The 25,454-nt window shown below is 37.9% G+C and overlaps 1 protein-coding gene across 1 annotated transcript in view; it reads left to right on the forward strand.

Moving 5' to 3' along the window:
- DISC1 (DISC1 scaffold protein) overlaps positions 1–20,908 on the forward strand; it is a 159,949-nt gene extending 139,041 nt beyond the window's left edge. Inside the window, 3 exon segments of the mRNA XM_060692357.2 lie at positions 8,233–8,349; positions 19,229–19,327; positions 19,329–20,908. Of these exon segments, the coding sequence (XP_060548340.2) occupies positions 8,233–8,349; positions 19,229–19,327; positions 19,329–19,370 (258 nt within the window). The 3' untranslated portion in view covers positions 19,371–20,908.
- Positions 20,909–25,454: the final 4,546 nt, after the last annotated feature.

The raw sequence follows: 25,454 nt of genomic DNA on the forward strand, positions 1-25,454 counted from the left end.
ATGCTTTGTTGTTGTTGAAAAGTGTGATATTTTACATCTCTAATAGAATAGCATGCATTTATCTTGCTAAAGTAGGATGGTACAGTTGCTGCTGATGTTAATAATGGTGATAAAATGATTTTATTGCTAATTACTATTTTGTGAAATAGTTTTATTCTTCAATGACTTTGTTAAATAATTTTAATGGTTCAGAAAGCCATATTGAGCTACAAAGGGCATATTTGGATATTTCCTCCCCCTGTTACATTCATAAATACTCTCATACAATTTAAATCCCCTAATTTCAGTATAAATAAATGCTTGTTACCTACATTCATAAATACTGAGACTCACTATACTTAATAATTTCTCAACTAGAAAAAAAATATTTTCGCTGATTCCATGGGCATGTATAAACAGAAAGGTCAGCATGAAATGACATTTTCTTAGAATCAATAAAATGTTTGTTCAGTGGTAGGATGAGAACACTCGTGTTTTTATTCTTGATAGTCTACTCATACTGAATTAAGCTCATATGTTCTCATTGTGGAAAGGTGTAATAAAAGGAGTAAAATATTCAGGATAAAAGTAATTAAATTATACTAGAAAAATTGAAGTAAGAAAACCAAGGCATGCGAGGATCAATATGTCTGGAATTTGTTGAATTATAAGAGAATCATAGAACCTTTTCTCCAATTAACGGAAACACTGTTTTTAGAAAAAAATAATTATTATTCATAGGTAATGTCTAGCCATTAGCAGTAACAGTTGCCAAGAGAATAGGGGCTGTCTTAGACACCAGGAGATATAGCATATGGTCTCCAGGAAGTAAACTTGCACCCCACTTGTGATGCTTATCAAAAGCAGTAGGGGTGCTCCAAAGCCTAAAGGAACCTGTGAAGTCCCATCAGAAAACAAACTGGACTGTCACACTGGAATATATGTGACACTGAACAGACACAAATAAATATCATCATAAATAGGAAATCTGCTTAACTTTTCTCAGAGAGGCTTATATTCAAAATGTTTTTCTTAGCATAAGATTTATAATCCACAACATGAACAAACAATGTTTATACTGCTAGAGCACTTCAATCCTTGTTCAGTAAATAAAGGATTTATATAGATATGAAGAGTTATAAGATTTTTCTTGGCATACAATGCCATATATTTATGAATAATTTCTTGAATGAACTATGAAAAAGCTGTTCTCCCCTAGAAAATTACCTAATTTTAAACCTAAGTTTGAAATCTACTTAGTATTTTTTCAATAGTTTGGTTAGCTTAGAGGTCCTCTGTTTTAATAATATAAGAAGATTCTCTACTCACCATTTCAGCCATTAAAAATGATATAAGCAGTTAGACAAGACAAATAAGGCTATATCTTATAAGTAGAAAATTCCATAAAGGAGAATAATTGTAGTTCAGAATTGACATGAGGGGTCCTTGGTACTCTCTGAGCTTGTTTGTTTTCTTGCAGATGTTTAATTACCCAAACTAGGTAACAACATCAGTGCTAGTAAGGACTGCTGTTTGCTGTCAGTTTATATTCTAGTGGTTTGCCTGTCAGTGTTGGTGGGAGTGGTTTTAGAGATTCCTTGGTTGGGGTGCTTGTTGTTGGCTTCTTTGGCAGTTTCTTGATTGGGGTATTGTTTACTTGCTTGTTGGTCTGATGTTAAGCTTGGAGTTAATCTATGTTGATCTGGGTGCTGATTGGTGATGGAGTGGTGCTTGGGTCTTTTTTGTTCCTTTTTGGACTGGGTGATAGCCTCTTTTGCATAGTCTATAGATGTTAATGTCTATGTGTCTATTGATGGCTGATTTGTCAGAGTGCCAGGCTTCTAGAAATTCCCTAGCATTTTTGAACTTGGCTTGGTCTTGATCTTGATCTTGATCACATTTTTCCAATTGAAACTATGGTTAAATCCAGGGGTGGGCTTCAAAAATTTTAGCAAGGGTTCTCTGCCCGATTGCTGGGTGGGCGTGGCCATGATGGGCATGGCCTAGTCGGCCTCCTGCACCATAGCAGAAGCTTCCCTTGAGCCTCTGGGAAGGCGAAAATGGCCTCCACAGGCTCCAGAGGCCCTCTGGAGACCGGAAACGAGCCCTTTCCCAGTCTTCCCAAACTTCTGATAGGCCTGTTTTTTGCTCTCCCCGAGCCTCTGCGCCTGCACTTACCTGCATCCAAAATGGGCCGCGTGGGGACTCCTGGGAGGGGCAGGGTGGGGTGGGCGGGGCCAGCCAGGAGTGGGATTTGGGGGTTCTCTGAACTGCACAGAATCTTAGCTAGAGGTTCTCCCGAACCCCTGCGAACCCTAGCAGCCCACCCCTGGTTAAATCAATCTATCTGTTGTGGAATTAAAGAATTTTTATCATGTCTTCTGACTTCTATTTGGTGTTTGTGGATGCGTTCGGCCAACTTCTGCCTGTTTGTCCTATATAGTGGTTGTTGCAGTCCTTACATTGTATGTTGTCCTGTTTTTTCTTCTGGAGTTGTTGGTTCTTTTGGTCTGCTTAGGTCTGTTTTTACAGGGCTTTAGTTGGCTTGTGTGCTATGCTGATTCCATGTGGTTGTAGTAGTCTATTGGTGGTTTATGAGATATGTATGGCAGTGTGATTCTTTTTAGACTTTTTGTTGGTTGTGCTGTATTGGGTTGAATGGTCAGAGACTTTTTGATAAGTTGTGTGGATATTCATTTTACTGGAATATGTTGTATAGATGCTCTATTTCCTTTTTTTGCTGTTCTGGGTTGCTGCAGTGTGTTTGGGCTTATCTAAATAAAGTCCTTACGTAGTTTCTCTTGTAGATGGTTGGATTGTTGCTTTGGTAATGGAGCACCTGATTAGTATGGGTTTTTTTCTTTAGACCTGCCATTGTGGTCTCTGCTGATCGGGATGTCCAGGAAGGGTAGTTGTTGTTTTCTTCTTCTCTAGTAAACTGGATTTGTTTAAAAATGTTATTAATGGTTCTGTGGGTGTTCTCCAATTGGTCCTGTTTTATTGTGGTGAAGGTGTCATCTACATATCTGATCCATATTTTTGGTTGTATTTGTGGAACTGCTATGGCTTCTAGACATTGCATCTACAACATACAATGTAAGGACCGGATGAATGCTTAATATCTTGATCTATCTTAAGCAATATGACTAATAATTTATTTTAAGCTATGTATCAACATTATCTGTTGTCTTCCCCCTTTCCTATTTTTTTTAACATTGTCAAACATAATGATTTTTCCTAGTTCATCATCTGTTTGTATCAGTTTCCCCAAAAATGTGAACTTCTTGCTGGTCAAGGGAGCAGTTAGCTTTTATTTGGCCCAGATCAGATCCATTGGTTTTTATTACATTCAATAGTACTCATAGAAACTTTTTTTTCAAATGTATGATTTGAAGGAATCTATCTTCTTTCCTTTGCTATCTGTGCTCAGCTTTCACAACCAGTATCACCACTAGAAATATCAGATCAGTTCCCCGAGTACAGTAGTTTCTTGCTTATTGTAAAGATACTTCTGAAGAATCATGCTCTGGCACACTTATTAGACCGACCTTGTTATAGTCAGTGAAGCAACTTCTTGGATTTCTCTTACTCTCTCAATTATCTGATCTTGTAACACTTGACCATTTCTCAGATCTGCTTGATCATTTCACATTTCTCTGTCAATGTATGGCTGTGTTCTTCTTTGTCACTCTCTCCTTAAAAATGTTTCTTTCATTCTAGAATATTGTTTCTAGGCAGTTTCAATACATTATTTCTACTTTCCTTTAACCTCATTTGATTCCGTTCGGAACATTTCTCTTCAGCATTCTTATCTTTCCTAGACATCTTTTCTTTCCTGGTTTATGATCTCCATATTTTGCTGGCATCCTCTTTTGCCCAAAGCCTCTTGCCCCATTGTTCTACCCCAGCTCCGGATTTCCAAGGATATTGACACACACCAATGGTCCTTATCAAATTTATTAAGTAGCAAGAATAAATAAGACCGGCAAAGGTTGGCAACCAACCCAGAAAACAAGATACGATAAACCAAAATACTCTGATAATAAATACGAGTTGTTTCCAGCAAGAAAGCACTAGTTGCGTGTGACTTAAATAGGCTAAGGGAGTAGCCAATTATCCTCAAGTCCTATTCTCGAGTAGGCCTCCTCCTCCTGAGTAGCCACTCCTGCCTTTTGGCAACCCTGTGTGCTCAAGCATTGAGGAGAGGCTCCTCCACGTCACTCTCTCCACTTGAAGGAGCCTCTGGAGATTCTGAAGGCCCTGGCTGAGTCTCTGCCCCTGGCACCACATCCTCTTCAGCCTCCTCACTTTCCGACGCAAGCGCTGGCTGCGCAGGCTGCTGGCGTGACACCACACCAGCCTCCTCTTCGTCGGGATCAGCCACAATCCGCGCAGGCTGCTGGCGGGCCACAACACCCATACTCCTTTACCTCTTGCTCATAAGTGTCTGCCAGATGGTGGATGAGGAGGGTCTTCTTGGTTTGCTGGTAGTTAAAATGTAACCTGGAACCAGCTGATCTGGAATAAAAAGTATCTTGTGAAAAGCAGTTAGCAGCTTCCTTTTGCTATCAACAAAGTTTGACATCTCGCAGCGAGATGGACATCCAACCAGCCAATTAATCAACCAACCAATGAACTAAATATTATAAAATCTAGAAGGCCTGAAAACCTGTCATCCTCATAAAAGTAGGGATTCAGCTTTACTATAGTATATTGGGCTCCTTCAGAATTTTACTTCCTCAGAATGTTCAGTTGAAAAATATTATTTTTAATTAACAGAAGAGACTAGAGGAGCTTCCAAAATGAAAGCTATTTCTTGTAACAGTAGATCAACTTGCCAGTTTTAGAATGCCATTTGGCTAACAAGGAAGTTTTTTGTACATACAGAGACTGTGCAGCAGAATTCCACCTGGGAAATATTTAAAATAGTTTCAGTGTCACTAGCTTTTATATATAATTAGTAGATCAGGGAGATAAATTTTTTAGCAGTGACATTAATAAGCATAGGACCCGCTGAGAGACATTTTAGTTATCTATTTTTGAAATTAAAGTGAAAAGGTTTTATGTTGTTTTTAAAGAGAATGACTGATAGGGATGACATAAAGACAAATGATTACCTTTTCATTTGAGCTATTCTCTATTTTGTAACCACCTTGGAATATTAATTTCTTTGGTTAAATCTGTCAAAATTTGTAAATAAATAAAATAATGATTCTGATTAAAAATGAGATTATCTTCAGTTATTAAAAATATGAAATTCTGACAGCAAAAGTACATCTACAAGAATTTTTTCCACATTCCATTAAGTAGATTGCATTGGGTTAATTTTAATTTGCATGGGGTGGGGTGGATTGTACCAAGAGTAGGATTCCTACTGTTGATCTGGACTTGGGACTTTTCCCTCTGACCCATCTAAGTTCTATTTATACACAAAATGACTATTATAAGGGAAAGACAGAGAGAAGAGAGGGTGCAGATGGGAAGAAATGATATTCAGGAGGAATGTGGGATAATTCCCCAAACCTAATGAGTCACACATTTCAGACCAAGGTCATAGTTAATTATACATTATATTTTTAATTGCATTTCTTAAAAAACAGATATGTGTGTATGTGTGCGTGTATCTATATTCATATCATTTCTCCTAATATACTTACTTTTTGTTTCTAATTACATTTGAAATAACAGTTTCAGCATACACATTTTTTTTAGTTGCTTGTATTTCATATTTTTCTTCCAAGGAATGTAGATGAACCATATTTTATATTCCTGTCAGCTCTTATTAGAGCTGTAATGGATGAATTTGCACAAAATGCTTGATCAAGAATAAAAGATGATTATATAAATTATGCATTTATACATGTAGCTTGTTTGTATCCATTTTGTTCCTTGTTGCTAGCACCATTTTTAAAATAAAGAAAATAACAATAATAATAGGAAAGGTTTAAATGGGATGCAGTTTTATTTAGAGGTCCTGATTAGTAACTTCAAAAGAAGCCAGAGTTCATGTGTGAGAAAAAGCCATGATTTAAAATCTTAGTTTGTAAATGAGCAACGAGTCACGATCTTTGGTTGGATGACAGGTGAGAGAAACTCTACCTGGTTTAGCAAATGTGCAAGCAAGGAAGATCAAAGTAGATATATTCATAGTAAAGACACACCCAGTTGCTTAAATCATCCAGAAAACTGCATAGATAGCAGAGATTTGAATACAGGTTATATACTCTTGTATAATCTGAGATTTAAACAGTCTGCTCAAGTATTGTGATTTGGCTGGGGGAGAGAAGATATGTAGATAGCAAACATTCAAAAGGTCACAACTTTCACAATGTCTAATTTTGTTTATAGCAACTAACATTTTCAAATCAGTGTTGGCTGTCTCTACTGTGATTGAAGTGGGAGTTTGACCTATAGCCATATATAGTGGTGTTGTTTGGTTAGATTCAGCTGAAACACTCAATAAATCAGCATTGGAATTGCAGCTTAATTTCTACACTTAAAACAAATAAAACATTGCCTGGTTTGAATTATGATGGTTCTACTTCGTTGAAGTCCTCAGAGAGGAAATTAGATGGGAGTTTCTTATTTTCATTACTTTCACTGATAAATGTGCATTTATGAGCTTTAGCTGAAAGCTTTTGCTACCAATATCCTGTATTTAGTTCAAGTAATAGTTGTGAATAGATCATATTCCTAAACATATACAAGCTTTCTTCAGCACTGATTCTGAGATGTACATGCTTTTTGATAATCAGTTGGCACTGCGTATTTTCAAAACAAAAACATAATAATTTCATGAGTGGTTGCCTTATAAATTTGTAAATGAGCAACACTTACTGTGTTGATAGAGATTGCTAGCCGTAAAGGTATTTTCTTAATATTTCCCAATTTTGAAAATTGTTCAGATATTCCCCCACAACCAAAATATGCAGAATCCTTATAAATACGGAAGAAATAATTTAACAGTTTGAGAGATGAGTTGTTCATTGTTGTCTTTCATTCAGAAGTTCCCTAGAACATTTACAATCAATATATGAAGATTCTCCTTCTCTTCTTCAGTCTGATTGTCCATGTTTTTAAAAGCTTCTGCTACACTGACAACTGATGTAAACCTATCTTCTAATAGAATTTTATGGGGCAACATTAAATCAAATACAATTATTGTAAAGTTCTATAGGGGACCATTTTAGGGATTATAAATGTCAAAAGTTTTCTTTCTAAACACTGGGGCCTCCTGCAAAATTAGATTATTTCCTTCCTTCCTTCCTTCCTTCCTTCCTTCCTTCCTTCCTTCCTTCCTTCCTTCCTTCCTTCCTTCCTTCCTTCCTTCCTTCCTTCCTTCCTTCCTTGCAATTATGTTTAAAATGGAAGACTAGCTAAAAGAAGAGTGAAAAACAGTTATATCATTTTGAGGAGCAATATAAAACTGTCAGGAAGAAAGTGGGGTCAGTGATAATATTTGGTAGGTGGATAAACATGCCAAATCTAATCTGAATATCTGAATAACTGTACAACGAACCATAATAATTAGACTGTAAGACTATTATATACATCCTTTTGTGTTTTGTGTTAATAATACAGAGAATAATTAAATGTGAAAAAACAAAGAAGATCTCACACTGTTTGGTGTATAATTGATACTTTGTCATAGTTCCCAAAATCACAAATTACATTATGTTTCCATAGGCATATGGAAGAGTTGCTTTAACTCTCAACAGTTCCAATGAGCAAAGCTATCATAATAATTTAGTGTGGCAACCATGGAATTGAATTTGCAGTAACACTTCTTGCAGCATTAGTTGGGTATCAAGCACCACTTTCTAAATTACCAAACCGTATAGTCTAGAAAGAACTTTACCACCTTAATAAGAACTAAGGCTTAATCTCCTGTTGCATAAATTTCAGCTTGATAAGTGTGGAACAAATCCATTGGTCCAAGTATATATGAAACCAGTGCACAACAAAGAGACTTGCACAATCAGCTGAAAGTATGCATGTGTCTACAAACAGAGAGAGAGAGAGAGAGGGAGGGAGAGAGAAAGAAAGAAAGAGAAGGAGATTATCTCTTTGAAATAGTCCTCTTTAACATAAGGTTCCCAACTATCTCACTTCTGATACGTATTTGAGAGTATATCTGCTGCTAGAGTGTTTCATTTGCTTCTGAGCAGTGAAATATTATCAAACACCAATTATGGTAATAACAACCGAATGTATGACAACCATTTCCTTTTCATATTTTTTATGTACTTACAGGAATTCGATATGCTTTCTACAGAATTCAGAGAGAAATGTGAACAAATAAGCAAGAAGCTCATATTCTTGGAAGAGCAACTTCAGCTAGCAGCCTGTAGCTATGATGAAAACCTTGTTCATATCCTTTTTTTTTTATGTGTTGTATTAAGTACTCCAGCAGAAGGGGTTGTATTCAACTCCCGCATTGAAACTTGCCGTGTGTGAATCTTGCTTAAGATAACTATTGTAGTATTGTTTCCTAAAGATGTTAACTAGCCAAATAATGACAGTTTAAAAACTATCGGATTGATGAGAAATAACTTTTTAAACAGATCTAATAGTATGCTTTTGAGTGCTATAAAATAAAAGTAACTAATTCCTAGCTACAGCATTGACTCGGAGACTGGAAAAGAAAACCTTGTTTCATGAGCATGCATCTAAAACAAATATTTTTAAAGGGAAGCAGATTAGCTCATGCTGAGCATAGAGTTCCAGTAAATCACATAATTATCTGTGCTCCTCTCATAAAGGTTCTTTTTATTTGAAGTATTGGCCATTCGAGGAAAAAAAGGCTTTTGTTTAGTTCTACTGAAAGATTCTCATCAGTCATGTTATCACTTTTCTCGGCTACCCTAATTATCATACGACATATTTTTTTCAAAGGCAAAAAATCTATTTAAAAATAGATTTTAGGCAAGGGCAAAAAAATAAATATCTATTTAATATTTATATATTTATTTATACTAATCAGTCCACTCTACCTTTAATATGCTACCCCACCAGAGTTTTACTCTAGGAACAGGCAGACAGCCAATTCTGACTTTTTCCACAGGTTGTAAGACTTTCATTGGAAGAACCAGAGACTATTACTAGAGACAACTTGAAGTGGTGAATATTTGTCCATGAATTCACCGGGAGTCAATTCTATCTTGATGACATTTCAGTCAACTAAGAAATGTATCAAGCGTGCAACCTTGGAGCCTAAAGATTACCTAAATTGTCATCAGGAAAGAAAGAAATAGCAGGATGCTATACAGCACAATATACTATGTAGAATGAGGCACTTGTGCTTCCTACTTCTCTCTCTATATGATTAGGTATTATAATCCACATAAGGATAATGGTTTTTAATTTTATTAAGCTGTGTTAGTGAGTGCTGGTTGCCTTTCATCAACTTCCTTCCAAAATATTTTTTGATTCCGTCCATTTTAAGAATATTTTAGGGCTGCACCTTGTAATTTCCTTGTTGCCTTGCTCCCTTCATCCAGTAACAAAACCCATTTTCACTTGTCTCAGCAAACCTTCTGTTCTTGGGCATCTAACTTTCCCCCTGCTTCAGCCTCTGTATTCACTGTGCTCACTGTCTCTGGCTTCAGGCCCTTTAATTCCCTCCTCCTTTCCTTTACCTGCATCATCACAAATAATTATTAGTAATTAGATTTAGCTCCCCCCTTTCTTCCAAGAGTTACATAGGGGTCTCCTTTTATGTTTAGCTCCACAAAAATAATTCACCGAGGAAGGTTGAGCAAAGAACAAGGAAAGTCCCTCGGTGAACTTCTATGTCTATAGCTGTGGTGGGTTGCCCCTGGTTCGGACCGGTTAGCAAGAAGCGGTAGTAAAACTGGCAGGAGGCTCCGCCCACTGATCCCAATGTCATCAGGAAGCTTCTGCGCATGTGCAGAAGTGCGCGCAGCCCCATTGTGAACCGGTAGTAAAGGTAAGTACAACCCACCCCTAGGCTATAGACTTTAACCAGAGTATTCCCAGTCTTAATCTTAACCACTATAGTGCCATTTTTAACTGGGCCCATGTATCTCAGTGACCAGCTTTTCCATCTTATCTGTTAAGGAGTGGGGTGAATCAGAAGAATTTTTCACTGAAACAAGCAAAAGGTTTGTTTGAGGGCTTGTTTGAGGTTGGTTGTAGTAGCAAGAGGCTTTCCAAAGATTGTCTTTGCTTGCACTGCACTGAAATTTTTGCACTTATTGCTTTGCACTCACATAATAGTTTTCAATTTTTTTTCTATCAGCCATCTAATATAATTCTAAATTACCAGTTGGATCAGATGTATTCCTGAGCAGTCAATTCCTCAGAGTCTGTCAGAAAATCATTTATCTAGTGCTCTTGAAACTGAGTGAAATCTTTTCCCTGGCTTGATCTAAATTAGGTCAGTTTAAAATATGCTGGTTTTCACAGAGCCCATAAAGGTTCATCTGAACCATTTTTGTGCTAGTTGTTTGTCATGCTAGATATGAAAATTGAAGAATAGATAAATTCTTGTTAATATTAATTCTAAAGTCTTGTTATTTCCAAACTACACATTTATAATACTTTATGTTAAATATTAGAGTAGAGTATTGTTAACAAAAAATATCTGTTAACTGTTATAAAGTTGTATGGATTACAAATATCTGGCACAAAGGTAGTTGTATTATTATTGAAGAAGCTATAAATTGCTAGTAAAGAAATTGGTAATTTTAATATTAGATTTACAGTAATCAAAACATGCAAAAATAGCTCAAATTATATTATCCAGCTTACTTTATGTAGTTTATATTTCTAATATTAATGCCCTCTTAAGAAAGAAAATGCACTTACTGAATTTGTAGAAAGATGGATAGGACTCAACCACTTGTGTAATGTTGTTCCTGATGGCCACTACCATCTTGTTCAGCTGAATCTATACACAGAGCTGACACCCTTGTGGCACTTTTTTAATGTACTGTGAACACTGCTTTTCCATGGTTCCAAGTCTTATGGTGACATTGCTGCTTAGGGATGGTTGCACACTGAAGCAACGTGCATTGCCTATATTCTCAGTCCCCCATCCTTGAAAATAGCTAAAAGTACACAAAATAATTGAGTTACCAAATAGAGAAGATTCTCATGTACTGACAAATCAAAGGATACATATCTTAAAACACAGTTCCCCTTAAAATATTCAAGGACTACTTATTATTCCTGGAGGAAACGTCCTATCTAGACCCATTCCAGTCGGGTTTCAAGCCTGGGCACAGCACGGAAATGGCATTGGTCGTGTTGGTTGATGATCTCTGGAGGGCTCGGGACAGGGGTTGCTCCTCTGTTCTGCTCCTATTAGATCTCTCAACGGCTTTTGATACCATTGACCATGGTATCATGCTGCACCGGTTGGAAGAGTTGGGGATGGGGGGGCACCATGTTACGGTGGTTCTCCTCCTTTCTCTCAGACCGGTCGCAGTTCGTGTTGGCAGGGGGGCAGAGGTCAACCTCGAGGCCTCTCATCTGTGGAGTGCCGCAAGGGTCGGTCCTCTTGCCCCTTCTGTTCAACATTTATGTGAAGCCACTGGATGAGATCATCCGTGGCTTTGGGGTGAGATACCACCAGTACGCTGATGACACCCAGCTGTACATCTCCACCCCAGGCCACCCCAGCGATGCCCTTGAAGTGATGGCCCAGTGCCTGGAGGCTGTACGGATCTGGATGGGGAGGAACAAGCTCAAGCTCAACCCTTCCAAGACTGAGTGGCTGTGGTTCCCGGCATCCCGATATAGTCAGCTGACTCCATCGCTGACTATCGGGGGTGAGTCTTTGGCCCCCGTTGAGAGGGCGCGCAATCTGGGAGTCCTCCTGGATACACAGCTGTCTTTGGAGGAACATCTGACGGCTGTTGCCAGGGGGACCTTTTGTCAGGTTCGCCTGATTCGCCAGTTGCGCCCCTTTCTTGATTGGGATTCCGTGTGCACAGTCACTCATGCCCTCGTCACCTCTCGCCTGGACTACTGCAATGCTCTCTACATGGGGCTCCCCTTGAGGAGCTTCCGGAGGCTCCAACTGGTCCAGAATGCGGCCGCGCGGGTAATTACGGGAGCTGCATGGCGCTCCCGCATAACACCGCTCCTGCGCGAGCTGCACTGGCTCCCAGTGGTCTTCCAGGTGCGCTTCAAGGTGTTGGTTACCACCTTTAAAGCGCTCCATGGCATAGGATCTAGTTATCTCCGAGACCGCCTTCTGCCACCGACGACCTCCCATCGACCCGTGTGCTCCCACAGAGAGGGCCTCCTCGGGGTGCCATCAGCCAAGCAATGCAGGCTGATGACCCCCAGGGGGAGGGCCTTCTCTGTGGGGGCACCTCCTCTGGAATCAGCTGCCCCCAGAGATAAGGAGAATCCAAGACCTCCGTGCCTTCCGCCGTTCCCTTAAAACTTTCCTTTTCCAACAAGCCGGGCTGGCCTAACAATGCCTTTTAAATGATTTTAAATTTGTATGTTAAATTTTTTGGCCAAATTGAGATATTTCCTTTTAATTTGTTCTTAATGTTTATATTATGTGTTTTTATCTGGCTGTACACTGCCCTGAGTTCCCAGGAAGAAGGGCGGTATATAAATTCGAAGTAAAATAAATAAAATAAAATAAATAAATAAATTATGCATATTGTCCTACAATTTTCCCTGTGCAAAAAATGTGGCCATTTAGATACCGTTCAGATAAAATCCCATGGATGAGGAACCTGAATTTCTGAAAATCTCAGAAGACAATGGCTCCCTGGATAAAACTTGCTGAATCAAGATGTAATGTTAGGAATGAAAACATAGAAGATTGAAGATTATTTAAAACTGTCATTTGTCAACATTAGGACAGGCATCTTCCAGGGTGACTCATCATCCTTATTATTTATTATTGCTATGACCCCATTTTCACTGATTTTCAAGAAAACAAACCACACATCCTTGAAAAGAAAAAAGTGTTGATGATTGTTGTAGCAATACCAGGGGATAGAGAATAGAAGACAAAAAGTAGAGAAGATCACATAGTATCAAGATCCCAAAATCGAAATAGAAAAGTTATGACATAAATCAGTTATGGTAGTCCCAGCACACTGGGTGCCATACCAAAAAATCTTGGATGGCAGTTAGAAAATATGCACAACATTTTGCACATGTGCATAGAAATATGACAACATTTCTATCTGTTAATGCAAAAGCCCAAACTGCTTATATACTATATCTACATATACTAAATCAATGCACGATGCCATCTTACGTTCTTGGGAAGAGCTTGATGCATATGAAAGCCAATACCAGTTAAAGAACTGGCAATGTGATTTCACATTGTTGTGAATAGATAATAATAAACAGACATCTGCCATTCCAGATGTAGCAATTGTTGCTAATAAAGACAAAAAAATAAGTCAGAATAGTGAACATGGTAGTACCTGGAGACAAAGAGAATAGAAGAGAAAGAACTAGAGAAAATAACAATATACAAAGACCTGCAAACAGAAGTAGAATGACTACGGCAAAAGAAAGCAATAGTGATATATGAATACAATCCCAAAACATCCGGAGTACCACTTGAACTCTATCGGCATTGACAAAATCACAATCAATCAATTGCAAAAAAATAGCTTTACTTAGAACAGTTTATATCTTGCGATGAATATTATTAAACATATCTGCCTATCCCAAGTCCTTGGAAAAGACTCGATAGCTGGATTAAAAAAATGCCATTTCCGTTCTAAAAATCTACACCCAACCATAATAATTTGCAGCTATTAGAACATTGTGCACTAAAGTTGTATAAACATCAACAAGACAGGACGACCCATTCTAAATGTATGGTGAGGAGGCAGAAAAATTTAGGATAGCATCATTTCTTGCTGGCTCCAGATTGGGTGGGGGGAGGCATGGCACAGAAGCTGTGTGGATGTGGCATTTGTGCTGTTAAATTTGAAAAGTACTTCAGTTTTGTTTGACTTTATATCCTTGCCCCCAGAGGTGGTATTCAGCCGGTTCGGACCAATTCGAGTGAACTGGTAGTGGCGACCTGTGGGTGGGTCCGCCCCCACCCGCCCACCCCCCCACCCTGGCGCTATGCCATCCTATTTAGCCATGTTTCTAAGCTGCACATATGCATGCAAGCCGCATGCGCGAGCAAAGCACATGCACGGAAGGGTGCGCGCTCACATTTTTTGTGTGCGGCGAACCGGTAAAATTATGTGAAACCTACCTCTGCTTGCCCAATCATTATAGGATTCTGAATTCGGCAAGATCAACTTCCACGAGTAGGAGTTTGTATCTTAAAGTGCAATCTGGCCTTGGAAACTGATTTGAAGGTTCCACCTCCCACAGCTTCTAACGTTCACATTAAGTGTTCATTGGCATGGAAAGTTAAATGGGCAGAGAAGCTGGCAAACGTCATGTTGGAAGTAGCTCTTAGCAATGGCACTTACTTGCTCTTCAAAAGATGCACGCAGTATTTCTGGTGGCAAACATACCCAAACCCTAGATATTTTCATGCCTAAGGCATACATTAAGACGCATCAGTTCTTGCAGATGGCAAAATAGGTCCTCAGTTCCGAGTCTGACTAAGATAAAAATTGGTTTAATAGATAGAAGTAGAACTGCATCTCTTAAAAGAGAGATTGAAAGATTCCTTCTGAGTGATCCAACTTCCTGGTGCTGTCAAGCAAGCGGTTCTGCCAATATTTAAACTCACTGTGGGTTTGATTAATAATTAAATTTCTATTAGAAGGAATAAATCCCAGATGTCATTGTTTTTTCAATCTACATTTTAATGGCACTGAATACTGGAATCAACCAGCCTGCTAGCAGGAGCTGACTAACACAACATAGATGAAGCCAGAAGCCAGCACTAATGCTTAACACTGAATATTTACCCAGCCCCACCAGGGATTTTTATTTAATATTGTAGCTTCTCAAAAGTAAATATTAAGCAGTAGGTTTCACATTTGGCAGATGGGGGGAAAAAAGCAAACAACCAAATTAAACTGCACTCTTAGACTTCCTCACTTGGTATAAATCCCTTGAATTTCATGGGACTTACTCCCGAGTAAGCTGGTATTGGATTGTATGTATCCTTTTGCCTGATCAATATATTTAGATAAAAGAACCAGAGTTCAGCAAGTCTGCAAAAGAGCCAATGGCTCTCAATCAGTAGAAAAGCAGATGAAAATAATCTGAATTGTTAATTGGAAGAGCCAAAAGCTGAGGTAATGTACTTCTGGTGTCTAAGGAGCTGATGAGAGGTGTTATTTCACTGATAGGGAGAGTTCTAGCATTCCCAATAAAATTAAATGGATTTTATATTGCAATTTCACAGTTATTTGGGGTCTTAATTAGCAGTTATGATTTTGCCAGACAATTTGAGTGCTTGTAATAGTTTGACTAAAATATGGGTTGACTCGTTTAATCCTGCATGTACAAAGGATTCCTTTTTCACTATGCTTCCAAAAAAAAAAAAAAAAAGCTTCCAGTAATTTTCTGTAGTGATTCTGAATTACTAACTGATTCCTTTTTTCTTTTTTTGGGGGGGAGAATTAGTATTTTGTTTTCTTTAAAACAGACTACAAAACATATGTATTTGGAGGGAGGTACATGTGGAAATCAGAATGTCTATCCCTGTTCTTTTGTCTGGTACGATATGTTATTTGTTTAACTAAAACTGCTAAAAGAATATCATATGCATAGCCTCAGTGCTACATACTGAGACTGTGCATTTACTATCAACGTAAACCTTTTTCACCAGAGAAATTGCTGTCTCTGAATATCTGTGTTACAAATCTGTGTTGCAGGGAATCTGTTCTCAATCCATAGCTATTCCCTGAACCTTTGGTCATGTTAGTAATCACTTAGTAAATTGCTTCCTTGTTTATTTGCCTTCTCTTAGCAAGCAAAGAGAAGGAGCAGAAGCATTTATTTGCTTTTCCAATTGGCCCAGAAGTAAAAAATGAAAGAGTTCTTAGATCAAATTCAACTCTTGTTGATGCCTAGTGAGCAGTCATAGCATGTTGCTCTTTTGATTACTTTGGATTGCCTTCTTCTTGGATGTTTTCTGACTTCCTAATCTTGCCTACAAACCTGAGATTTCCTGGTATATTCGCTTCCAAGAACTAACCAGATCCAACCTTTAAAGTGACCTTAACTGGAGATCAGTTAAGGTCACTTTAGATCAGAGGAAAATTACCAAGGTCATATTGGGAGGATGGAAGTTCATTGAAGTGACTTTGCTCAGTGGCCCACAAAACCAATCAGTGGAGCTTATTACTTACTACTCTCTGTTTCCTTGAAAGCAGACAACTGAAGCAGGAGGAAATCGGGACCTGGAACTATCTCCAGATAGTTTGGACCTTGTGTAAATGCAGGGTGAGGATGGATCTCTGACGCAGAGGGAGCACCATCTGTAGCACCACCACTACATTTTGAAGAGTATGTAGTGTGTCTGACAATGCCTTGTAGAACTTCTCTGCCCATTTCACTACCCCTGTAGAATTATGAAGGTTTCATTGATGGTCAGTTTATTTTTCATTTTAAAGATGTGAGCAATATTTCTTCAGCAATGGAAAATGAAAATCTCTAAACCCTGGGTGAAATTTTGCACAAGGTTGAACTAAATTTTTTAAAATGTGGATGTTGAGTTTTTATGAAATGAAATGGCTCTATGTAACCCAGCCAAGTCTTACATAGGTGGGGGGAAAAATAAGACTTTACAATATGTGGATTCAAAAGGTGAGTTATCTTTACAGGATCCCAATATTGTGGAAAATGAAAAAACGGAGCACTATATTTCTGTGAGGTCTAAATTTAATAATATAATTAAAACCTTTCTGACCTTTCTATATATTCATATTCTCAACTTGAAACTTGCTATATGGATCATTATTTTTATTTTTGTTTTTCAATTTATTACTGTTTTATTCTTTTTGTGTTTTGTCTGTAATTTCATTTGTACAATAACAGAATTCTAAAATTAAAAAGTGAAATTATACACATGCATATACAGAACAGTTCAATTCCTTTTAAAAACTCAGCAAATTTATGTAAATTATGGGGGGAGCTGGATTCTTGAGAGAGCTTTAATAGAAAAAAAAAGCTGAAAAAATGCTTTTTAAATTGGAATGCGAAACTGAGATTAAAAATATTTACATATATTTCCCATGATTCCCTTCTGATTTCTGATTTCCCCCATCTCCTTCCTGGGATTTTCCCTCCCTTCCAATTACCTCTTAAGGCCACATTTTTTACCTTCATAGAAAGCACATACACCACTCAGATCAACTAGCAAAAATATAGTTTGATGTTTATCTGCATCAGCAAACATCAAAACATTTAACTGGCAAATAGGATAAGACAAGCCAAAAAAAAACCAAACCCCAAAACAAACACAACCCATCAAGGAGAGAGACATGAATAACAGGCAAGATTTTACACTATCCATGTATCTATTTATCTGTATTGTGCAAGGCATTTGAGGGTCCCGATCTAAGCCAGGGTGTTTCAAGGACACCAAACATGCTGCATGGAAAGGAGTTGGTTTATTTAAAGAGCACAGAATCCAGCCCTGAAAGGAAGCTACAAAAGGGTTACAGAAATCAGACATTTTTATAGAAAGGTGGTCCTTTGTGGGCCATGGAGTTTGAGTAGGTACATGTAATCTGTGATGCTTATTTTGGTGAATGTGCAATTCTGCTGGGAGAAGGTTTTAATTAACTCTATTTGAGTTTACAGACCTTCTTCTTTGATGTGAGGATTAAGTCTGGGTGATTTATTTGGGGGTTCAATGAAGTTTAAATAAAGGATTTCCCCCTGTTTGCTATTTTTACTACCGAGATTAACCTAGTTTTAGATTGACTGTCAATGATTTAGCAGAGACACAATTCTTAGTTCATTGTCGATTTTGTTAATGTTTAAGGGAATATTGAGATGGTATAAAATATAATATATTTCGACAGTGTCAAAAGGCACAGAACTTTCCAGAGCTACTGGAGACAGTGCTGTAGATCAATAGCATGGCCAGTCCCAAAAGGAGTGGCCTATGGTTATTCCAGCTTTAACCCTTTGATGCACATAGTCACAGCAGAGTAGAGATGGATCACCAGATGATCCCTTTTCTCCTTTATTTTGCACCATGAAAGAAGCAATTTGCTGAATGGGGATGAAAATCAGCAAGGTTTGTCCAATGGATCAGAAATCTGAAGCAAAATAAAAGATAGGGAGGCCCATCAGGAACTATTTGCATGTTAAGATGGTAACTATCTTCATGTTAAAATAATTTTCAACATTTGGTTCCCAAGCAAAGCATGTAACACTTGTTTTTGAAGTATAGTTTTTCTTGCTGTACATAGAAATTAGTCATACTCTGATTGCATCTGTTCTAATTAAGCTCCATTTGTGCTAGATTCCATAGGAAATTGGTTAGTATTATAGAGAGTCATTCCATACATATTGATCCAATTGCAGAAATAAGGCTGCAGAGGAAAAAATTCTCATTTCCAAGACTGCAAGTTGTAGTCAGCACTCCTAACTGGGGGTACATGCTAATGTGCCAAGTTACGTGTTACAAATTTTATGTTAAAGCACATGTGTTCACAAACAGAACGGAACCTCATGTTTATAATGTTTTTATTGCTGCCTATACATAAAAAAATATGGGATTGCATTTCATCTTAGGGGAAGCCGTATATGTTAATTGCATATTAGGGTGTGCATGGGTGGAAGAAAGAGAGAATTCTATAAACATGAACTCAGAGACCAAATCTTATGTTAGTTAAAATTAACATCTATAAACTGAAGTTCTGGCACAGTGAGAAACAGGTTATTTATATTCATGTATATAACTTTGAAATGAAGATTTCTGATCTTTCTCTCTGAATAGTGGCTGCAATTCTCTGTGTACCACTTTGGGAGTTACAGCAACCATTCACACTTACATATGCACATACACGTCCCTAGAATGCTGTTCATTTTACACCCCTTAAGCAAAAACACTGCATAAGGCTGTTGGTTGCCTACAGGCTTACAAAGACAGGTGTGTGTGCGCGTGGGGGTGGGGTGGGGTGGGGAGCTAGTGTGAAATATGTATTAATATTTAATCCAATCAATTTAGATGAACTTGATGCTGCAATTAGCTAGCAGTGCCCATCTGTTGTGCAGAGTACAACAACAACTTATTAAATAAGTGGGAGAGGGGAAAGGAGCTGCCAATTACCTTTCAATTTATTCCTTAATAAAGCATATACAGTCTCTACAAAGAGAGATCCAGATGGTGAAGGAAACTCTCCAGGCCATGCTGGTGAAGCTTCAGCCAACTAAGGAGGCAGGAGAAGATGCTGCTGCAAATTTCCTGGGTGACAGCTGGCGTCTGGGAAAGGAAAGCTTAAAGGAGTAGCAAGCAGGAAGACGGAAGGAAGATCTTTAAGGCTTCCTTGCAAAAATGGAATGCCATCTTATCCGACTTTGAGGATTTTCACTATCTCTGCAAAATTAATGACAGCCATTATTATGGAGCCGGGGAGATGGCAAATAGAAACTGGAGGTCTTCCTGGAGAAATAGTGGTGCTTGCACAATTCAGTTGCCGGGTTCTAGAAACAGTTTTCAACAACAGCCTATCCATTCTTTCCTAAAAGTGGTAATTTTAAATTATGCCTTACAGCAGAGGTCTTCAAATGAGGCAGCTTTAAGACTTGTGGACTTCAACTCCCAGAATTTTCCAGCCAGCTATGCTGTCAAGCCAGTCTTAAAGCTGCCAAGTTTGAAGACCTCTGCCTTACAGAGGCATTTGAGTAATGATGGCATGTTTACAAGCCCCTTGGCTTAGTTCTTCCTGTACCTGAAATGCAGCCGGGAAACCCCTACATTCAGAAGTCACAGGAGCAAGAATGTTTAAGAACAAAAACCCAAGGATGATACCAGCACTGGTATAATTCTATCAGACATTGACATCTAAATAAGATTGCCAGGAGAGTAACATTTTTTATGGATATAAATGTGTTTCAAAGGGATGGGTATTTCAGAATTAGAAACCAAGACAAGCTATGAAAAAGGGCCATGTCAATGAATGCATGAAATCAGATAAATGTCCAGGCAGTTTACACCCCACAAAAAAGCATTCATGAGAAACTGTGTTAGCTTAAAGTGATGGTGACAACTGCACAGTTATTGAGATGCCACTCAAGACCATTGTAGTTTGAAAGGGAGGATCATAATACTAGTCTTCCCAGAACACAATCACATTGTTTTTGAAAATCCAAAGAAAACATGACTTTCTAGGGGAACAGGATAACAGAACACCAATGTTTTCCCCACAAATAAGCAGCATTGTTTAAAAAAAACACCTGATTGGGGTAATATGCATTCTGTTGCACCTTTTCCTCCAAAATATATTTAAAAGAAAAAGAGACAAAAAAAGCAAAGAAGAAACCCCACTAACTTGAAGCTGAAACTAAGAAACAAATTTTGCTAAATGAAATGAGGACTGTACATACCCATTGGCACTCTGTATAGCAGTGATAATTAATATCAAAGGATCACATAATTGCTTTTCAATGATTTTCATTTTGTCTTGAAAATTGAGAGCAAATGCTTGTTAATTCTAGAGGCAAAATTATTTAAAGAATTAACTAATGATTTAAAAAACTTGAAATTCTCAACGATGATTAGTCTGATTAAAATATACACAAATGTTTCAATGCTTTTAAAATGTACATATTATACATAAACATTTTATACATAAGCATATTCATTAGTGATCCTTTATTCAGGATGTGTACAAATAATTTTAAAAAGCTGATCATATATAGCTTATTGTATGTTAAACTTTCAGAGTTTTTAACCACAGCTATCCAACTGTATTTTATTTATATGCACTTTATTTGATGTCTTTTGGAATAAAAAAACCCCAAGAGTTTCTGAAATTCATACCAGCAATGAACACAGGAAGTCTCTGTGTTTTGTTCTTTGCAACAAAGTAATAATGTTGTAGCTGCCTATATTTTCTCTTTTCTGGTTGTGTTGTATATTTGTGTATATGTGCACACTGGGGAGCATATAGAGTGATCTATGATTCAAATGACTGGGATGAGGAAGGAAGAATTTAAGAATGGGGTGGGGCTGACCTCGTATCTCTTCTAGAGAGACATTTATTTTCTGGACTGTTTTTTTCTGGAATGCTTTTCTCCTCTGACCCAACTTAGATCCAGCTCATTTCAAATTCAATACTTCCTAACTGGCTTAAGGTTGACTCAGCCTTCCATCCCTCTGAGGTCAGCAAAATGAGGACCCAAATTGTTGAGGGCAATATGCTGACTCTGTAAACCACTTAGAAAAGGCTGTGAAGCAGTATATACAGTATGTCTAAGTGCTATTGCTATTTTGTTTGACAGCTTCTCCCATCTTACCAGATTTTATCCCATTTTGTTCTTTTTTGAGAGAGTAATTCGGCAGAGAAGCAGAATTCTGAGTACCTTTATATAATTTATCTCCAACATTCAGTTGGGTTGGAAGGAATAAAAGGTATCAGAACTGTTCAATAATAGGACTGATGAGCACCTATTGACCAAAATGCATCTATTTTTTTTTAAGAAGCCGGTCTACTTTCTTGCAGGATAGGGCTATGTATGTAAAGGCAAAACAGAAATTTCAGCTGACTCATGAGGCAAAATTGTCTTTGAACAAACATTATGAGATTTACAAGAACTCAGAGGAGTGGTTATTGACAGACGATCCTGGGAAATAATGTGCATCAGATCGCAGTTGGAAGTGACTGAATGATTGCACAAGAAAAAAAAGCATTTGGGGATGAGTAATATCATGCTACGATAGTACATGGGATTGATATAATATAGGTAGTCCTCAATTTATGACCACAGCTGAGCTCAAAATTTCCATTGCTAAGCAAGACAGTTGTTAAGTGAGTTGTGTCCCATTTTATGACATTTTATCACAGTTGTTAAATGAATCATGCTGCTGTTACGCAAATCTGGCTTCCCCCATGGACTTTTGCTTATCAGAAGTCAATTGGGAAGGTTAGATATGCTGCAGAGGTGGGTTTCAGCAGGTTCTGACCAGTTCTGGATAACCGGTAGCGGAAATTTTAAGTAGTTCGGAGAACCAGTAGTGAAAATTCTGACTGGCCCCACCCCATCTATTCTCATTGGGAGGAAATGGAGATTTTGCAGTATCCTTCCTCTGGATTGGAGAGGAAATGGAGATTTTACAGTATCCTTTCCCTGCCATGCCCACCAAGCCACACCCACCAAGCCATGCCATGCCCACTAAGCCACACCCACAGAACCGGTAGTAAAAATTTTTGAAACCCACCACTGATACGGTGATCTCAGTCCAGTACAACTGTCACAAATACATTGCAGTTACCAAATGCCTGAATTTTGATCACATGACCGTGGAGATTCTACAACAGTTGTAAGTGTGAAAACCGGTCATAAGTCACTTTAATTGCAGGTTCCTTTACCCAGATAGCAAATCCTAAAAAGTATCTATCACTTCAGTATCTTATATTGTGAATTCTAAGGCTGGCTGCTGCATTTGTCATTAATTTGGTCTTCTTTATATTTAAACTTAATCCCATTTTTTAACTATGAAGCTTGACTTTCATTACTACAGTTTGTAGATCATTTGCATATTTAACTGTCAGAGGACTGGTTATTGATGTTTCCCTCTTCCAGTTTTAAAAATATGCTCGTCGTCCTCCAGCTTCCTTCAATATATGTTCCACATGGAGATTGAATAACTAATGGCAGAGTATATTGTACAGTTGTCAAGATCCCCTCGCCACTCTGGCAAACAGGAAACATTTTGTCCCAAAGGTGCTTTTTCAAGAGGTAACTGGACCTTCTTGTTTTTCTTACAAGAAGTTTCACTTCTCATCCAAGAAGCTTCTTCAGCTGCGATTGGATGGTGGGGGGAATGGAAGGATTTATACTCCTTGCAGACTGACGGTCATTTACATTCTTTTAGAGAGTCGTTGAGGCCACTTGGAGGTTTGTCTGTGTCCTCAGGTTCACCTGCATAGTACAAATGTACCTGGAGCCTTCTTGGATGTTTCCTGCCTTGTGTCCCTTCACTGTGGGACACAGCCTCTTGAAAAAGCACCTTTGGGACAACCGTGTCCTGGATGACTGAGAATCTTCATAGACAGGAAATGTTTTGTTTTGCCATTCTCCACTCACTCTATGGCTTCTTGACCTGTGTACTGGTTTCACATGAACACAATGAAATATTTGGGGATTCCCATTTTATTAAACACATTCTACAGCTCAGCATGATCAACACAATTGAAGGCCTTTCTATAATGAACAAAGCACACAGTGGCTCTTTTTGGTTTTCTTTGGTTTGCTGAATTATTCAGCATGCATCAGTAATGATGTCTTGTGTTTCTAGGTTTTTTTTTGATAGTTTGACTATTGGCATCTCCCTTTCCATATAGGGGTCTATTGGTTAGATATCCATAAACCATATTTTGCTGGCATGTGAAATTAAGGATATTGTAAGATAGTTGGCATACTCTGTTAGGTTTCCTTTTTACAGATTTGCTGGCATAGCTTGGTTAGAACCTTTACTGATTCTTCTTCTGCTTACTTGCCTGGGTAAGTAGTACTTACTTCTAGTACTAGAAGTTCTTATTAAGGAGAAATTCCTATTAAGGAATCTCTTCTAAGGCATCTTGGATGTTGATACCTCTATTGTACAATATTTCCATACTCTTTCCATCTTTCTTGATCTTTGAATCAGTTATTATTTGTCCATTGGCATTCTTTAGCTTACCAAGATTGGAACCTCTTGTTGAATTCAAAAAACTTTTTAAAGATTTGCCTTATTTTTCCATGTTTTTTCCCCTTTTCAGTGTCTTTAGAGTTGTTGTAATACTGCTGCTTATCTCTTCTGACAGCTCTATGAAAACCTTTGATGTAAAATCTTTATATTTCTTGTCTTTTCTGTTCTTTGCAATTTACACAATTTTAATGACATCCAGTTGACTCTCTTCCATTCCTTGATATTAGACAATCTCTTTTTCAAATTCATCATTAACATTTAAGTTCATTTCACAGTTCCTGTGGTTCTATCAATGAAGTTCAGGGCTTCAGTGATTCCTGTGGTTCTTGTTGAAACTGTTGGGTATATGCTCAAGATAATACAATGAAACTCATTTTTTTCCCTTCCACTTTAGCTTAACTGGGAACTTGCCTTGATCAGTTTGTGATCTGTCAGCCATGTATTTGCTGTTCCAATTGAACTATTTTACCTTCTTGTACCAATAATACAGTCAATTCAATTTTTATGTACTCCATCGGCATTCCAGTCTCCAATCTCAAGAAACAAGTCTTATCTACCTGTTCTGTCAGTTTCAAATTGAACTTGATCATAAAACCCATCAGCTTCTTCCTCTTCTGCTTCAGCGGTTGGAGCGTAAACGTGGATATCATTTTAAATGGTTGTCCACAAAATCTAGTTAATATTATTCAATCATTGACTGCATTGTAGTCAATTTGTGGGCCAAAGTGTTTAATGTATTTTTAAATGGTTTTTTAACGTTTGTATTATATGTATTTTATCTCTTGGCTGTTCACCGCCCTGAGTCCTTCAGGAGTAGGGCGGTATATAAATTTAATTTAAAAAAAATTAATGTTGTATCCACTTTCTAACTATGAAAACAACTTCCTTTTTGATTATATCCTAGGTTGTAAACCATGTGATCTGACTGAGAATATCTGATTCCAGTCCGTCTCAATGCAGTGATGCCTAAAATGTCAATATGAGGTTGATCCATTTCATCTTTCACTGCATTGACGCTTCTTAAGTTCCATGTGCACAATTGTCCAGAATTATGATGGTGATGAAAAGTAACGTTGCAGCCAATCATCACATTTATGACTTTCTCAGGTTGTAAAGCGAAGGAAAGCTGAAGTAAGATCATAAGCACAGTCATGGTTTTACTTAGCAACCACTTTGCTTAACAATTGAGTTGCTGGTCCCAATTGTAGTTGCTAAATAAAGATTATCTATTCTTGCAGCTTCAGATCTACTTTTCCTGCATGGCAACTTCAACAATTAGATGTCTTGAAAGATTTAATCTAGCCACATCATAAACAGCATTAGTATTCCGAAGGATCCTAGCTGTTCCCCTGTAGATTGTTGAGTGTCATCCAACTTGAGAGGCCTTACATGTGGCACAATACTGTCAATCATTTTTTCCTTTTCTATCTGCATTATTTTCTTAGTAAAATACAAAAGGGTTTAACCTTGGATTTCTCCAGTGCTGTATGCAATAAGAGGCTTTGTTGTTGTCACTGAAGTGATCTTCCATCTCCAGAATCTTCCTATTTTATTATTGCCAATATAGGTGCCTATTTGCTTTAACTGGGCAGCTGGGGTGTCTTCACACCTTGGGTGACTTTATTAGGATTCTACACTCTTAGCACTTACTCCCATAATTCTTTATATGTCC

The sequence above is a fragment of the Pantherophis guttatus genome, chromosome 1 (genome assembly GCF_059756535.1).
Source record: "Pantherophis guttatus breed Tessera chromosome 1, ASM5975653v1, whole genome shotgun sequence".
Taxonomy (NCBI): Eukaryota; Metazoa; Chordata; class Lepidosauria; order Squamata; family Colubridae; genus Pantherophis; species Pantherophis guttatus.